At 32.0% G+C, this 19,416-nt stretch overlaps 1 protein-coding gene across 14 annotated transcripts in view; it reads right to left on the bottom strand.

The window, feature by feature from the left end:
* Positions 1-19,416, bottom strand: part of LOC148624231 (neurexin-1-like) — a 96,531-nt gene that overhangs the window by 47,878 nt on the left and 29,237 nt on the right. For 11 of the 14 annotated variants that reach the window (XM_088566808.1, XM_088566818.1, XM_088566820.1 and 8 more), the window contains 4 exons: positions 11,017-12,229; positions 10,694-10,708; positions 2,045-2,200; positions 354-514 (listed from right to left, as the gene is read on the bottom strand). In XM_088566808.1, the coding sequence (XP_088422934.1) occupies positions 354-514; positions 2,045-2,200; positions 10,694-10,708; positions 11,017-11,740 (1,056 nt within the window). In that variant the 5' untranslated portion in view covers positions 11,741-12,229. The remainder of the gene's footprint in view (positions 1-353; positions 515-2,044; positions 2,201-10,693; positions 10,709-11,016; positions 12,230-19,416) is intronic. The other 3 variants (XM_088566815.1, XM_088566822.1, XM_088566817.1) reach the window with 1 other exon arrangement.

Raw genomic sequence — 19,416 nt, 5'->3', positions numbered from 1 at the left:
GTGATGAAAATTTATTGGGGACACTACATACAGACAGCAGCAAAAGTTAGTGTATAAATGCCTTCAGGCAGTGGCATTAAAATATACAAGTATCAAGTGATGAAAGAATAAAATGTCTTTCAGTTTTTCTAAGGACCAGGAAAATTCTCAATGTTAATGCTATCATAATTCTACCCAAGTGACTTTTTACATTACTCCAACAATGGAAAATCCATAAAGCAAGTGCAAAAGAGATAAAGTTAATTTTGTAATGTTATAGGTAATAGGCATGGCAGGATCATCAATGCAAGTAAATAAATAGGTGCAGTATAAACAAAGAAAAAGTATCATAGTAATGAAGAGATGATTTATACCTCTCTAGATGTTCTCCTGACTAGCACATGATGCCATTGGTTGTCATCAAACCTATAGTCATTGGATGGTAGCTGTTGATCCCAGGCTCCTGACCCTAGGTTTACCCTTACTGACACAGCACCATTTCTAACTGATATCATAATGTGGTCAGTCTGATCACCTGTGTTAAAAGAGAGTATACTATAATCAGTATCATTCACAGCAGTACATTCATTATTGGTGGGTACATATTTCCTATGGAATCTTGAAATCAAGAATCCAATCAAAAACACGAAAAGTAAGAAAGATTAAATTACTTAAATGTTCAATCCTAAGTCTCAATGGCAGAAGTCCTACTGAAGAAATTACATCATCTCATCCCTTAATTAGTATATTAAACTGCTAATGGTTATAATTTTAACATAATATCTTGGGAGCTATGGGACCATTTTGCCCATTTTTTAAAAACAAACTTAATGCAGGTACATGGTGATTCACTGTATCCTCAATGTCTTTATTTTCACCATTTCTGTATTTTTTTTGTCAGAAAATCTGCACAAGCCAAATCGAATACTATAAAAAAAATTCACCCATGAATGTTACAGGTATACCACAATAAAATAGAAGGTTCACTGTAACTAGAAACAATTTTGCCTTCATATGACAATGTGTTAGCAAAGAAAGAATAGAAGCAATATGGTATATTTTTACTTTCATGTGCTACATAAATAAACCAATAAGTCTGATACTAAATCAAGCCTGTTAGATTTTAATCTCCATTCTGGTCTTATATGACAGAGCATTAAATCAATGATGTCATTAACTACCATGATATTTAATTTGACAAGAAGAAATTCATCTGCATTGAAAACTGCAACACTGTCAGCATTGTCAACGAAAACTGCAACACTGTCAGCATTGTCAACGAAAACTGCAACACTGTCAGCATTGTCAACGAAAACTGCAACACTGTCAGCATTGTCAACGAAAACTGCAACACTGTCAGCATTGTCAACGAAATATAATAATGATTCTGATGAATCCAGCAAGGAAGATAAATGAATATTAGAGGCAAGAAAAAAAAAAACAAAAATGTGTACCTGGAACAGTTTAAATTAGAGCTTGGCAACTTAGCACTTTAGGTTTTTTTCAACTTAAGTTATGAGTTCTGATTCAACTCATGTTTACAAAAACCTGATCTCCTCACTAAAAAAATCACATCTGTCTTTTAATGAACACATCAAAGGACTTCTGTACCCAAATTTTACATGAAGTAAACTTGTTTTATTAAGTGTATATTATCAAATCAAGTGAGAACTCCTGTCAAAAAGATTCCAAGAGAAAGTCTGAAATGGTGCCAAATAACTGAGTAAAAGTTTACTACTGCATCTCAATAATCAACAAAAAACACAGTGTCTTGATAAAATAGACATTAAAACTTCAAAGATGAGCAAAAATATTCCATTTCATTGACATTTATTATACCAGTAGGGTACATATAAAATAGATTTCCATTGTTCCATTTTAAGGTGATTTGCACAAATCAATAAAACAGAACTGGCTTCCAGATTTTCTACTTCGTTGCAAAAAGCTATATATACAGGAATCTGATTATACAATTATCTCATCTATACAATGATCATAATCCGACAGCTCAGCTTTGCTTTCACTCTTGTCATTAACGTTTGATGATTAAATATGATTTTCATACCTATAAAGAAGAGTAATCCGTTAGGTTGTTGGGTGCGGAAATAAAGATCGATGGTATCTTGGGTACTCTGATGACTGTTATCTGTCACATTGTCCTTTACAAAGTTATACATTAAGTACTGGCCTCCATGGAATGTGACCTCCGTCGGTGTCTTCTCTACAAAAGAAACAATTTAATGAAACCTTAAATGTAGTAAGTCAAAGACAACTCCAATAACATTTAAAATCTTACTGTTTTATAAATCTAAAATGGCTACAAAAACTTTTTTAGTTTAGATGAAAAAGCACCAAAGACATCAGAAATTATTACTGATTTTTTCAAAATGAATAATGTAAGTGATATGGTACGAATGGTGTCATATAACCCTAATCAGTTCCACAATTTCATATGAAATATATTGATAACAAATACATTTGTTTCTGTACAACTTAACCTTGAGTTCAAATAAAATATTTATAAAAAATTCAAAATCTCAAGTTGTCTCAAACTTCATATCCCAAGGTGTCAATCTAACAGCAGACACAGCAATGTTTAACTATGTCAGACAAGTTCATCAGGTGAAAGAAAAAAAAAATTATTTGTTTCATGAGTTATACTGTACTAGTACTTGGCTACCTACAAACCTCAATTTTAAATGAGAGAATACATATAAACTGAAAGCAGTGTAAAAGTATTTACATCATGTAACACATGATATAAGGTAAAATAAACCAAGGTAGATACAGAAATAAATAAATTATACTGCTAAGTATGGATGATTAGCCAAGACAAACTACAGTATCAAATTTAGGGAAAGTACTGCTATAAATCAAATTAGAACTAAATTACCTGTCAATTCCAATCTAATGATATTGAATAAGCAGAAAATTTCGATTGACTTTATACTTTAATGCATATCAATTCAAGCACACATACTGTCAGCCCACAAGTTTGTATTGCATTGCAACAAAGCACTAGATTTAATAACACTGTTGATTATATCCTAGTATTAACATTAGGAATCAATTTCTAATTCCAGTTTCTGATTTGCTTGACTCATATACTCATTCCGTAAAATCAAATTGGCTGGCCAACTTCTAATGGAAATATCTGTCAAGAAATTGACTTGTTGATATAACATTAAATTCTCCTTGCAAATTTAAATGTATTTTCATGAAAATAATAAACTTTTCTTCAGAAATTACTACGCTTAGATTTGACATTTGTCTGGTCTTAAACTTTTTTATTACATTTCAGAAGTAAAACTGAAGTATATTAAAGCCAGTATTTATAAAGAAAACCAATGTTCTGTAAGGGTATAACAAACTAGATAAATGCTATGTTTCCTAAAATTGATTTTTCTTATATTTGACTAATGAGCTAGATGGGAGCATTATGTTTGAAGTCAGTAGAATGCAAAATCTGAAATACCTCTCCAAACTCAATCTTTTAATAAAATATAATTAGAACTTAAACATTACATTACCACCACCACTATAAAATAAAAGAAAATGTCTGCATTAATTATGGCAATTTTACCAAGTTGCTAGATATGCCCTTACTCTTATGAAACTGGATGATGATATAGGACAGCAATAAAAATTATTTATAATGTATGCACCATCTATATAAAGACACAGACTAAATTTCAAATCAATCAATCCATTGAGAGTAGAGATAGTTGTAACTTCAAATACAGACAGATGGAATGAAGTGATACCACCCACCAATTGAGATGTGGTTTAATGAAGATTTAGGTTTTGTAATACTGAGACACATCAGCAAGAGAATGCTTTCATAATGAAAGTTTTACTTAAATTATTGTGATAACAAAGCAAGCTCTATTTTTCCCAAAAAATCACTATCACTATATATCACAGATTTTGCAAATGGGGATATAAAGATAAATATACATGTATAGCAGTTATTTCAAAATCAACTGTTGTACATGTGTATATTTTTACCAACTAAACTTCTTCAATATAGTAAATCAACCATAGTGCGACATGAAGGACAAACAAATTGTTCTTTTTTCAGCTGTTTATCTAAAATTACTTTTTAAAGATGCTTGTGTAAAAAGACCAGAACAAGAAATAAAATTATTTTTCTAATTAACTATGATAATTCTGAAGTTGGGCAACAACAGTATATTAATGACAAACAAGTTAAGAAAAACAACAAATTGTGTTCAAGGATAGGAAAAATAGTTTCTTTCATTTCCTTTACCTCCTGTCAGTACCTCACATGAGTCCTTGAACAGGGACATTATATCTATCAAAGCAATGAATATCTGGCAAAGACATCCCTTTGAGTGGTTAGAGCAATCATTTTAAGTGAAGAAGTAAATCAAGACTTATTCAGCTAGTAAATACTTCCATAGACAATGTTATACAGACAATATTCCCATTAAAGACAATAACCTTTACCACAGAACACAATATAAAACCAATTACAAAGCATCCTACCCTTCTAAAGGCTTTTATAGCTACAATACTACTGTTACATAGCATTTAGTTACATAAGACTGGCATTTTGATCAAACTTTCTAATAAAACCAACAGCTCTGGCAAACAACTAATATTATTCCAAATAAGAAGTTTCATTATTCATATGTCCTATAAGATGTATCCAGACAACCTTGTGATTAACAATATATGGTCAATAGATGGATAGCTAAGTTTACTTTTCTTAAGAGGATTGTTCATAGTTACAAAACAAATCTGCATTTTGCATGTATATTTAGACAGTAAAGAATACATAGAAAAACAGAAAGAGGAAACTCTACATTTCCTTTCTGAATCACAATTGACAAATTATTCAAACAAGGGCATAAATCACAACAACAAAAATTGCCATAACATTAGGGAAACTCTGTAAGGCACTTAAGATAAATGATCAGTTAGATAGAAACTCTTCTTAGATTGTTCAGTTTGTCAATTTATACTATTATAACCCACTGATTTGTCAATACTCTATTTAATTTGCCGCCAAAAATGCTGATGTTAAATTTGTCTTGGATGTTGACTGCCCACAGGAATGAGAATTAATTCTGTAATAGATTACTTGATCTATTGATCATGGGAAGAGGTACCTTTAAATGTGTTTTCTAGGAATCACATAGCAGATTTTCTAGAAGGCAGATAATTCAATTAAAGGCATGTAAAAATGCTCATTAGTCCCTATTACATAATGCTAATGTAAACTTATTCATGTCCCAATAGAATTTAGATCACCATGTTCAGCACTAAAATCTATCTACATAACTTAGTCATAAAAATTAGGCTAATACTAATTCTTACTCCAATTTAATGTGAAAGAATTTTGTATATGTTGTCCAATTTTCATGGTTTTTGGTAATTCAGTAAAATTATGGTATTAATAAAGAGCTGCCCCATGAGAGCATGATATGCCTAACATTACATGTTACAGTTAACACAAGAAAAGCCTTCAGTATGGTAGTAAACGCTAAAAGCATATTTCTATTAGAGTACAACAACCACCCACCTTTTTTATGATATGTGCCCAAAAAATTGAAATAAAAAGTGAAATTGAAATTTTATAGTAAAAGAAAGGAGTCCTTTGACCATAGATACAAAGAATATCCTAAAGTTTTATGACATTTGCTGAAAATGTCATTCAGTTAGAGCACAAAAACAGAAAAACCACCACCCCTTTTTATAAAGGCATAAAATCCTATAACTCAAAAACTAAATGTTCAAAATTAATGCAAAATAAAAAAGAATTTTCTTCCATCTATATGAACAATTGACGAAGGTTTTATGTAAATGGCTTTAAGAGTTTTGAAGTTATTGTAGGAAGTGTTTGCAACTGATGGACAGAGGACAGACAGCAGTATACAAAAATACATCTTATCAAAATTGACAGGCATATAAAAAATGCAATGTGTCTCTTTCTTTTTATGTCCTGGTCAAGGAGTAATTCTTGCTGGCAAGCAATTCTCCCCATCAGTTTTTTCCGTCCTCTCCTGTGAAACAAGTTCATGCCCAAAATTTAAGATAAAACTTCCAACAGATTGCTGATATTTTGCTCTAAAACATCATACTACGATTTTCATCGAGGAATAACATTTTGGTGAGCAGATTGGCAAGAATCAGTTCTGGATTGGAAATGGTGAGATCTACTCTCTGACCAGTACAAACATAAACCACAGAACAGGACTTCCACATACTATACAAACAATGAAGTGAGACTGAATAACAAAAGATGGTGTCCACTAATTAGTACTCTCTATATGGTATCTTTGTACTTGGTCAGTGATGAGTGTAACACCAGTAATTAATTCCTTTACAATCTAGCCAGCCAATCTTCAGTAGTATTTCATGGAATCCATTATTCATATAGATTCCTGTTTGTTCTATGGTTCTTCCTGATTATGAAGATCTAGCATGCAATACAGTGATTCCTTTTTTGATAAGGTATTGTTATCCAAAGTTTGTCGATAATAACAATGGAACTGAAATTGGAATCAGTATCAAACAATGCCATCAACGTTTGTTAGCCTCCTACATACACCAAATATTAAGAAAAACTATAAAAAAAACCTAATGAATTATTTAAGTCAGACCACCAACTTAGAGCAATAAACTATTAAACCATGTAGGAGGACAACTGTCATTCATCAAAATTAATTAAAAATGAACCCTGATTAAGATGAAAAGCAACCACCCCATCTTTAACTGTAGGGAATAACAAAATACAAAGCATCATTAAAGACTAGTTCCTTTTAAAGAATTATTTTCCTGAAAATAAAATTGAAATAACTAATAGCTATAAATGTCCTTCTCGTCAAGATACTGGCATTACAATTGTAATACATTACACATATATATCAAGCATCACAACAACACTCTCATCCATTAACTATGGTAGACTTTTACATGTTTAATTCAGGACCTAAGCTAACTTCAGTAGTAAAGTACTCTATGACCAATCTCATTAACCAAAAAACATCAGTATGACAAATATGCCATTTTCTACCAAGACATTCGAAAAACATAACCATTTCTTTTCTACAGTCTATCTAAAGAAAAGATGAATCAATTTTATCAGTGAATAATCATCACTTATATGGACAATCTTACCACTGAGCCACAGAAGCCAATCTGATAAGGTAGTAATCATAGGCTGGCACTGATAGAAAATCTAAAGTATTTATTATAGAAACATAGGACAAGAGTGAGATGAGAATATCCATGAATCATCTTATCAAAGTACATGTATATAGTCAAGGTATGGAGCTTTACAAATACATTAACTGTGTTGGCACACTTCACAGTTTCCCACATAATGTACACATTATATCTGAAAAAGCCAACTTAAAGGAGAAATAGAAAAATGTGTGCATACATGTAGGTTATATAAAAGCACAGTTATGAACAAGAAATCTGTGAGCAATGGCTCACCAGTGATACTGCAGCTTTCAATCACAATATAAGGAAAATAAACCAAGTCCTCGGTAAACAGGAAGTCATTGTTGAATTTTCTGAAAATGCCATTTGGCATACCTACAGGAAGAATGTGTTCAAAGTTTAAGTGGCTGTGATAAGTAGTTGCTGAAAAAACTGTGACAAAAAGAATTTCTTAGGACATACAGAAACACGGAATCATGGACAAGAGTATAACAGTATACCCTCCTCTCCTTTGGAGCAAGGTTATAAATATCACTTTCAAACAGAAATCACTACTCTATAACAAAGTTTCCCATTTCTAAAAGGCACCAAATGGTAACTGGTAACAAGCCAGACTATTTTCAACTGTCTTTGGAACATCAAGTACTCAGCACAAATTATACTGTAGTTTGAAATGACTAGTTATTTACAGGAAATGATTTTAAAAGCAAATGCTACATTTTATAGATATATAAATATCAAACCATGAAAGCTCAATGACAAAGTTTAACATTAAGTATCAGCAGCTTGGTAATTAAAAATTCATGTGCAGAACAAACTATTCTAGGATGTTTTGTTTTAAACTGGCAAAAGATAGAATTAGGAATATTCTTTAACATAGAGATAGTATATGTCAATATAAAAACTGTGAAGAAAATGAGCAAATGTGAGCTTAACCATCCCAAACAGTTCATAGGAGGAGAAAGCATAACAAGTTTTCACAAATCGAAAACCAGTAACAATTAAGCCAGGAGGTATTTTTACAACTGTAAGAGATGTAATAGCAGAAAGGACAAAGACCAAATTTTGTTCATTTCACTACATCTGGGTACCAACACAAGCCTTTTCATTTATTTATAACTAGAATTTTATGTTTTTACGCTATTGCTGTTGTTTCCATTGTGAAATAAATTAATTTGAGAAAAATACTGTAATCTGATTGGTTAGAACAATTTTGTTATATCTCAATGGAAAAAATATTGACACGCCCCTATTCAGTTAAATTCAGAGCTACTTTTTTCATGTTAAAAGATAAAAATATGTTTTTAAATTAATTTATAAGAATTGGCTATGATAAAAATTTGGCTTTTGAAAAATAACATAAATTTTCCATGTGCATATTTTGTTTATTGTACTTTGCAAATGATCATACTTTAACCAGTATAATCCTTCAATATGAAAGTCTCACTGACAATGGCCCAAAATGATTAAATTCAGCAGAATTCTAAATTTTGAAACAAAACTAGAAACATGCCAGTTTAATATCTGACATTTTCAAGGAATCAACAATGTTATGTAGATGAAAATAACTACTACACCATGAAATACCCAAGAGAAATACCAAAAAAATTAATTTCGTTTAATAAAATTCCCAAGGAACATATTCTGCTATTCATATCAATATTTTGAACCATAATCCTGAGGTAATGATTTGAACAGGTATCTTTAGGGAGAACCATTGCTCACATCAAATGTTAATGTCCTTAAAAACACAGAGTTATTGAAAACTTACCAAGAAATATATTCATAGACAAATTGTTCTCTTATCTTAATAGACTACCAAGCAATCATTACAAGAGTTAAAAGACCTTTTTATTAATTTTAATGTCAAGTAAAGCAATATAAAAATCAACAGACCACTCATTATCTGTTATCCCACATTGGATCATGTCTACCCAGGGGGCCCACATATTCATTATCTGTTATCCCACATTGGATCACGTCTGACCAGGGGACCCACATATTCATTATCTGTTATCCCACATTGGATCATGTCTACCCAGGGGGCCCACATATTCATTATCTGTTATCCCACATTGGATCATGTCTACCCAGGGGGCCCACATATTCATTATCTGTTATCCCACATTGGATCATGTCTACCCAGGGGGCCCACATATTCATTATCTGTTATCCCACATTGGATCATGTCTACCCAGGGGGCCCACATATTCATTATCTGTTATCCCACATTGGATCATGTCTACCCAGGGGGCCCACATATTCATTATCTGTTATCCCACATTGGATCACGTCTAACCAGGGGACCCACATATTCATTATCTATTATCCCACATTGGATCACGTCTGACCAGGGGACCCACATATTCATTATCTGTTATCCCACATTGGATCACATCTAACCAGGGGACCCACATATTCATTATCTATTATCCCACATTGGATCACGTCTACCCAGGGGACCCACATATTCATTATCTGTTATCCCACATTGGATCACATCTACCCAGGGGACCCACATATTCATTTTTAAATGTTACTTTAAATAAACAAAAAATCAAACATACCAGGGGAGGTGGGTACTTATAATATTGACCCTGCTATAAAGTTCATGTCTGGAATTAATGGTGATGATGAAAGACATGGTATAACTCACATTACATGGGTACCCGTCTAACCTACAAGATACAAATCTCTAGGCATTTATGATCTTATCAATTATAATAATTGTGATGAAGCATGTTCTTTAAATAGAATCATCATTATTTGATGGAAATAACTTAGTGCATTATTTGTTTTATGTTGGCTGTTATAAGTCCTTGTAATAGCAGGCACATATACTGACAGAAATAAATGTTCAAATGTTTAATTGGAATGGGAGGCATCAACCACCATATAAAAATCAATGTCAGCCCCAAGGTTAAAAATAATATGATTTACTTGAAAATATGAAAACTGAAAAAGTGAAATTGAGTATTTGGGATTATTGTATGTAAAATTATTTGCAGTTAAAAAAACATAGCACGAATACCATATGTCAGAATTGACAATATCTCAAAGTTTAAAACAATTTCAAATCAGTGCCCATATATGCATAAACATTTGTAGAAAATTTATGGATCTATTTATGAAAAAATAATACCATGCAAACCATGCTCTGAAAATTGTGCATGCCAAAGATCTGTTCTGATAATAACTAATAACCAACTGAATCCACAAACCACAAAAACTAGATGAAAAAAATAAGACCCAAATTATCCAACAAAGAGTCAAATAATTCAAGATGCCAATAATTCTTGCCATAGCTATGTACAACCATTTTTGTGATGGAATAAACAATGGACAAATATGGATTTATCCCATCACAGACTCAGATAAGTGGTAATTACACATTCACACAATTTACACTTAAACAAAGACAACTGTCATCAATAATGGTTTCTCAAATAGTATAAATCAGAAAAAGACATGCATATCAAAATAACTAAAATTATACACTGAATTATTAAATGGTGCTTACTTCGTTGGTAAAAGGCTGGAAATAGGACAAAATTCAATGCAGAAACAACTATGATAGGACCACATGAATGTCTTTTCAACAGTTATTTTGGTGAAACTTTGATAAAATCAGGATAAAATCATCTAAGAAACTTGTATATAAAACACCTGGTATTAGTTGTCAAACATGTTACATTGAAAGATAAAATTTAAAAATCCTCTGCCTTTTACATTCCTTCCTCATAGAAGAACTTGATAACAGTATTTGTCAATGGTAGAAAAATTCAAATTTCAATCTATGGTAGTACATTATCTGGATCTTACATCATCACTACTATAACCTACCTATCTCACATTTATCTCCCTTGAAATTGGTTTCAGAGCAGTCACATGACATTCCATCATCTTCTTCAATGCATGTGCCATGTACACAGGAGTTCTTCGTCAGGCACATGTTAGGGCCATGTGTCAAATTTAATGAGCTCAATACATTGGGTCTAAATCTTGGTCCACCACAGTTACTAAATAGAACATTTCTGATAGACCCTGTAAATCTGGGTTCAAAAAATATAGTTTCAACAGTCAAAGCATTAGTCCTATCTTGATAATCTTTTGACACTCCTCCCAAAAATACATAATTATTTGGTTTAGATGGTATTCCAAAGAGCTGATCTTTCCCTTGGTAAGGTCTTGTTTGTGAGGAACTATCTACATGTAGTGATATTTTTTCATTTTGCCTTTTGATAGAAATTTTATGCCACTCATTGTCATATAAATATTCCCCAGCAGCTAGACGCATTTTTCCACTTCCTAAGTTCAGTACAAGGTGTATAACTCCCTTCAAAAGCTTGATTTCAAAAAAGTCATTCAACCCACCATCATCAGTGTACAAAATTAAAGCATTTTCCTGCGTAGTTTTAAATTCCAACTGTATTGAGCCATTTCTACATGGCTTCCATTCTTCCAATTTCACATAGGCAAACTCTGACTTTGATATTTCTAGGAATGCAAAAGCAGATCGTGCAAAAATTAGAAATATTGCAAAATAATTCAACATTATTTTCTTCATTACAAGTATGACTCACTGCTATTTCTTAATACATGTTCCATCTAAGTAAAACAGACAATAATTCCGGTTCCTTTTAAGACTTCCTATCAATCAAATATTCCATCAGATTCTCCCTCTTCTTTATCTCCAGTGGAACAAGCAGTATGGAATTTAAATGTAATGAAAAATCATTCTAATCCCAGACAAAGTTTGGAATCTCTTTGATATAACTGGTTTTTAATAAAGCTGCTGTTATGATTACCATAAAAAATCATATCGTTGTGCCGACCAGGAGTCTATAGATGTCTGCTCCGTAAAATGTAATCAGAGTTCGGAGAAAATTATTGATTAAACATAACTCGTGGCACTTTAGGATATATCATTACTATTGATACACGGCAGTTGAAGAACAGTGAAGATTTCATAAAGTACTCCTAGTAGTGCTGATTTCTCCCACAGCGAACGATCAACTTGTCACTAAAGTAGTCAAATGATTCTCTCCATTAGAATCTGAAAAAATAAGCAAATGATTTAATAAAATTATTCAATTAAAACAGAAATGAGCAATCCATGTAGGAATTAAGTGGTGGAAAACTTCATTCTGATTGATTTCTGGTGCGACTATCAACATTACTAGAGTCTGTGTATTTTACAAATCATATGAAGTGCCATATTGTTTTTTTTTTAATTTAGTAAATTGTGATACTGATGTTTATCACAGACACAACATATTTTACAACCCAGAAACTATTGAGTTGATATAGCCCTCCTGCAGATTACATTGATTATTATCAAAGTAATACAAGTGGGAAGCTACTGGAAACATAAAATAGATTTGGTCTTTGATTTAATTCCATTATTCTTGCACCAAATAATGCAAACCATCTTTGAATAAGCACATGAAATTCAACATAATATCAATACTTGGAGTGACAATTTCCCTCACAGGTATACCGATAATACTTTAAGAGTTAAATTCTTCCAAATTATTATGTACTGCAATCGTTCTATTTAAGAAGGCAAAATGCATTGACTGTATATATACAAGTGACATACAATCATTGACTGTATAAAACTTCCTGTTGTGATGTCACAAACATCATACTTGTTTTGAAACTGCCAAGATGTCTTTCCTTCCAATAACTTCTTAAAAACTTTTTTTTTAATTTCTTGTTGCAGTATGCCAATAAAATCAATGCAAAGTTTTGATACAGTACTTTATAATTAGCAATGACCTGTCTTAAAAAAGACTATGATCAAAATATTCCTATGTAGTACATTGTGTGTAAAAATAACCTGTAAATAAAAACTACCTGTCTTATGTGACCATAAAACCACATACTACCTGTCCGTGCCAGACTCACGTTAAAACCCCCCTCAATAGTATGCAACCATAATTTTGCCCTCCTTTGGCATGTCACTTAGAACAGATTTGACTGTATATGAATGACATCAACAAGTGAACATGCTTTTAAAACACAGCCTTAAATTTTCCCACAGTTCCAAGCTTCAATGGTACATCAACTTTATGTCAAATCGGTCAACCACCTTCTTTATAGTGTTTTCCAATTACTTTTGCACAAAAAAACTCCTATATGAGAGTATGGTATTGGTATATCCATGTTGAATGTAAAAATCTTTGGAAACTTTGGCACAACTTAATCTATATAAAAGGCTTTTCATTCATTAAACTAGTGATTTTAAGATTGGGTGTTTCTGGACTTCAGATAAATACTACAGTTACCACTCAGTTTACTTTAGTTAAACATCATGATTTAAAAGACAAAATAAATACAGATGTGTATGTAAAAGTACAAAAAAATAAAACAAACAAAGCCAGTGCCAAATTTCTAATATGTTTTGTCACAGCAAATTCACATCAGCATGCATGTGATCTGCCTAAAAAACATATAATTATTAACAGCAATGAGTATGACAATAAAAAAATTTAGAGGCTCCATCAAGCCTGCACTGCTCACTTGGAACATATGAAAAATTGATGTATATAGGAGATTTTGATATAATTTCCCAAATGAAGACTTTTACAGATTTTTTAAAACAAAACACAGTCGAATTAGGCCTTAAAAGGTTAATATCTTCTAATTGAGAAATTGTGCAATTCAACCACACATTTTACAAGAAAAATCATAAGTGAGAAAAATAAATGATGTAATGGGTCTCATCTGATTTCTGTGCAGCTTGCTGATTCATCAAAGGCTTTCATTTTATCTGTCCAAAAACAGAAGTAAGTGCATATAGTTTGAATGACTGTTATAATTGTTCTGCCTATGAAGAGGTAACCTAAATCTCAGTGTACACAACGGGCATTGAGGTTATTTAATATAGACTAAAAAATATCACAGCCACTCTTTATAGTTTAATTCTAATATCAAAATTCAAGGAGTAAATCATTAAAAAAGATGATGACCTCACAGTCATATTACAAAATTTGGTTTATGAGATGATGGACAAAATTTTTTATCCATTCAGAAAGCATGTTACTTCTGATATCAAATTTTTATATACATAATTCAAATGAATCATGTTCTCAGAATATACAGAACAAATCTATGGTTTTTTTTCTTCCAAATGTATTTTAAACAATACCATAATTTGAAAACCATAAAAAATATTTTGGTTGATGAAAATATTTTTTTGACATTTCATATTACTTTAAATCTGTTGTGGTTTCAAGATAAAAGAAAACAGCAAAAACATTTAAGTTTCCTCTTACAATTATATTAACTGCTATCAGAAATTCAGGAATACTAGACCTCTAACTAAATATCAAACCATGAGGACTTGTGTGAGCATGGTCATAAGAATAATTTCATCATTTAAAGGTCTTTCTTTTATCATTTAAAGGTCTTTCTTTTAAGGAAGAAAGAAGGAATCATAAAAACACCCAAAACCACTTTAAATTGATTTTTCAGGTACAACTAGAAATACATTGTAAGCTGACAAAGAGAATACCCCCACTTCATATGGAGTTAAATATTAAATGTAAAGCTCCTGAGTTATCTCCCTTTGGAATCTTCACGCAGTAATTATATTCCTTCATGCATATTAACATATGATGTCCAATAATGATGTAATAAAAAATATAATTTTCACTGAATGTCCAATCACCAATTTTAACATGTCTCTGAAATGGATCTAAGGGAAATAAGGCTTGTAAGTCTCACCTCATTTTATTCCTTATTCAGGATTTCTACTGTTAAAAGCAATGAAAATGAAGACCCCTTTGTATTAACTTAGCAACCAATGTGATACAGAGTTATTAGAATTTTCAATTATGTGTTATTACCAAACTTAGTATACTGTAGAAAGAGGAGTCGTGTTCTTATGAATGTATTTGCTCATAAGAGGTTTTCTTTGATACGATTGTACAATTTACTCAATAAACAACCACTTCCTACACTTTAGAATGAAAGTAAGGAACCCATTCTCCTGAAACCATAGGGTCACATGATGAGACTTACAGACCCTATACAGGCAAATGGTATGGCAATAAACAAGAAGGAAACTGTTTAGTCACTATGAAGTCTGACATTTCTAGCACTATGTGGGCCAACCATGCTTCATCAATAATGAAAGATGTGATGATGTTCTTTGTACCTGAGACTATTACCATGGATCTCAGGAGATCACTACTCCAACAAGACTACTGAACAATTAAGTAGGCTTCACATGTTCATCAATTCATTATGTCATTCTGTTCAGTAGTGAACGGTTAGCAGATAGAATGATGCACTGTTCTAAAGTAGAAATAGTCATGAAACTATAAACACTGTAACCCTTCAGTAATTTACAACAAAGCCTTGCAACAAAAATTGTCCTTCCATGCATATGTTAGTATTTGGTAATTAATTTTTTTCAACTTTTATTTTTTTTTTAAGAAAATATGAAATCTGTAAATATAGTATCTGAAAAGATGTAAAAATTTCTTTTTTTTTAATGCAATATTATAAGTTTCTATGTCATAGGAGTTTATGTTATTGCATTTGGATCATAACAACAAAGCCATATAACACAGATATTTTTTTAGGATCAATATCATTACTCAGAAACACTGTTCATAACATACATGTCTTCCATTAAAGTAAATAAAACACATGCTAACCATCCAGACAAAGCAGACAAACAAGGATATTTAACTGCCTTTTAGATGTTTTCTTTTGAAGAATCAAGGTTTTATTTTTAAAATATCAAATCCATTAACTCACGTCTTTAATGAGTGAAATAATGAAGTAGCCCTCAGTACACAGAATCATCAACAGATAATCTACTGTTTTTGTCTCACGCAGTTGTATGATAATCAGCAAGAAAGAAAGGCTCTACAGAAGTTATTTAACAACTCCTTACATGAATAATTGTCATTGAAAGGCCAGAAATGATGATTTTAGTTGTTGTTTATGGTTCGTTTGTTTTATGCTGGGAGGGGGGGGGTAATAAAAACAAATAAAATAAAATGATCCTGATGACGTTAATTTTAAAAAGTCTTCATCAGGTACAGAGATTTACCACAATAATTTAAAGGAAAAGTACAAATCATAATTTCTCCTTAAGAATTTTTTCAGTTGATAAAATCATCCTGATGACCAAGCTTATAAAAGCCTGATTAGATTGAGGTTAAAAGATTCAGGAAATGATTTTTTCCATTAAGTGTTTCTTCCTATCAATTATGGTATTTTAGGGAGAAGCAATTAAAACTGCTAAACAACAAAAAATGTATTTTTGTCATTCAACTATCATCCAATCAATGGTGACTTAAATAAATATCTTTATTGGGATTATTTCATCATCTGAAAGTTTTTATCAATTATAGTTTTTGAGATAGAAGCCAAAATAAGCAAGTTTTAGATTCCAAGGACAAAAGCTACTAAATGGAGTCATCATCACACTTCAAATTAATGATTTTGAAGCGCTTTAAAAGGATAAAATTAAAAACCTCACAAGGGACATCTTGATATTACCACAGAGGTTCAAACTTAATACAGCCTAAACATTTGTTGGTGATTGTACATTTCATACAGGATAAGAATTTGACTCCTAATGACTCAACTTTTATAGTCACAACCCCCAAACTCAATCCAAGACTTCCTTTTGAGTTATGACACCATGTAGTATAATTTAAAAGAGACCTATTTACTCACAGACAAGTTATTGTTCAGACATCAGGAAACCACTTTTTTTCTGGCCCCTTTTTGATCCCTCATTCCCACATGATTCAAATCTTGACCCCCCAAATCAATTGCAGTATGACCATAGCAGTATAGAATACTGTGAAATAACAAGATGTGGAACACTATCTTGTGCTAAGAATACCTCAACTCAACCATTTCAGTCAAAGCTGGAAAAGGGAGACACAGTACAAGTCATCATGCAGAAGCAATATACCTAATATCTAAGCATTCCCTGTGGTAGAAGCTGAGAAATCTGTTACGAAAATTTCCATTATGCACCACCTAAAAAATTACTAAGTCATTTGGTAAACAGGAAGTAGATGAGGAAGGAACCTGGGGAGACATCATACAAGTCATCATGAATAAGCATTATACCAAATATCTCAACATACACTCCACTCCCCAAATATGACCATATACACAGAAATCTTAATTGTAGGCTAGGTACAGAACTGAAAAAAAAGGTTTGGTGATAAAAAATTGTCAATAAAATTCTGATATTTTTTACCTTACTTGGATCATTGTCTCTGACATTTTATCAAAATTCATTCTTGTTATATTCAAAATTGCTATGTACCGGTACATGCTTAAGGTTGAGTGAATGTCTTCAGAGGCTTATGTATTCTTGCTAGTAACAGAAATTTCAAATAAATTAAATAATATGTTATAAATCTTGAAATCTCATCTAATTACTATATCACTGAAAATCTAATCATTCCTTCTAAAGGGTGTTGAAAATCTGCAACGGAAAGAATTTCCCAATACTGCACATGTAAAAATTCTAAGAAAATTCTGGAAGTTCTGGAAAATGACCTAGAAAGCTGTAAAGGGGAGACACAGTACAAGTCATCATGCTTAAGCCATATATCAAATATCTGATCATTCTCTCCAGGAGCCAAGAAATCTTTGATGGAAATATTTGTTACAGACAGAAAGACAGATGGACGGACTCCCCATCACTATATACCCCCACTTTTCAAGAGGGGGTATGATAAAGTATAACAGATGGACGGATGGACAGACTGATGGATAGACGGACAAGGTGATTGTAATATAGCCCAACTCTAATTACTGGGGGTATAAATAATATCCTCGACTTGCATATACTTTAACTGGAGTTTAATAGTTCAATTCTTTGAAAAACTTGTTTGGCCCATTTTTGGCACTTAGTTCCACCACAGTTTCGACCATAATCTTGTGGTAAAATTTTATAAAAATCAACCAACTCATATTAAAGTAACTGAACAAAGACCTTGTATCTGCAGATAACAAAGGGACTGGGATGAAACAACAGTGCTTTATCATTATATGATCCCCATTTTTTTAGTAGTCAAACGAAAAGGAGCTGAATTTTTTTCTGTACCATATCTCATAGTTATGGAGATATTAAATTAAAAAGGAAAACCTTCACCCCTATGTCCTAAATATAGTAATAACTTTTTTTAACACTCAATCATTATAATTAACACCATCACAAAGGATGGTTGTGACAAAATTTGGTTACAGAAATTTCAGAAATTTTGCAATGTTTTTACAATCACTTCAATTCCAAGTGCAACCAGTGTTTGTTGTTAACTAGACAGATATATTTTATAAACTCTTCAAATTAAAATGCAACTACCAGTGGGGAAGCCAGGACTAAATCAATGTGGAAGACATTCCTAACAAATAAACGGGGAGGGACTTGTTTTAGTTGGTTTCTATTGCAAGCATGTTGAAGCCTTGGCTTCTTGAAATGCATTGTAGCTACGCCACTGCTAACTATAGTTATGAACATTCACAAATGCTTCAAATTAAAGTGCTACAACTAGTGTTTACTAGTTAATTAGACAGCAATATTCACAAACACTTCAAATAAAAGTGCTACAATCAGTGTTTACTAGTTAACTAGTCAGGATTTTTTGGTGGTGGTAATGGAGAACAGGTTTGACATGAGAACTATGTATAATACACTGTTAATATAACAGTCTGACTGAAGTATTCTATGTTTGTCACAGACATCTATAGAACGTGACAAGGCAATTTAATGATTACCAACTGTTTGTCAGAATCTACACAAATAAAAACAATAGACCTACCCATATAATTTTCTTTATTACGTAATATATATTACACAGTATACACTCCCACAGATGGGAAAGATATTGAAAATGTTGCGAAACAATTTCACTAAGATTGGCATACATTCCCAGGACTGGCTGCTTTGAAACATTACTTTTACCAATCAGTGCATAGATCAGCCATTACAATAATGGAACAGTTTGTTTTCAAATGGTGCTGCACACAACAGTGCTAGACTTAATAGACACATCCCTTTTTTATTAACTTAACTTACAGTATTTCTACTCTTCAACATAGTGTAGATGAATGACACTTAAGTGAACAGATCCTAGAGGGTTAATGTGACAGAATTGTAACAGTATCTACAGCCAAGCTCTGACACTTCGCTTTCCCACTTTAATTATCTAATTACTTGTATTAGACATAGCTAACAACCAATTATGACTTAAG

The sequence above is a fragment of the Perna viridis genome, chromosome 2, assembly GCF_037379345.1.
Source record: "Perna viridis isolate PV_CMFRI_1.1 ecotype Kerala chromosome 2, ASM3737934v1, whole genome shotgun sequence".
Lineage (NCBI taxonomy): Eukaryota > Metazoa > Mollusca > Bivalvia > Mytilida > Mytilidae > Perna > Perna viridis.
This window is presented reverse-complemented; position numbering and strand designations above follow the sequence as displayed.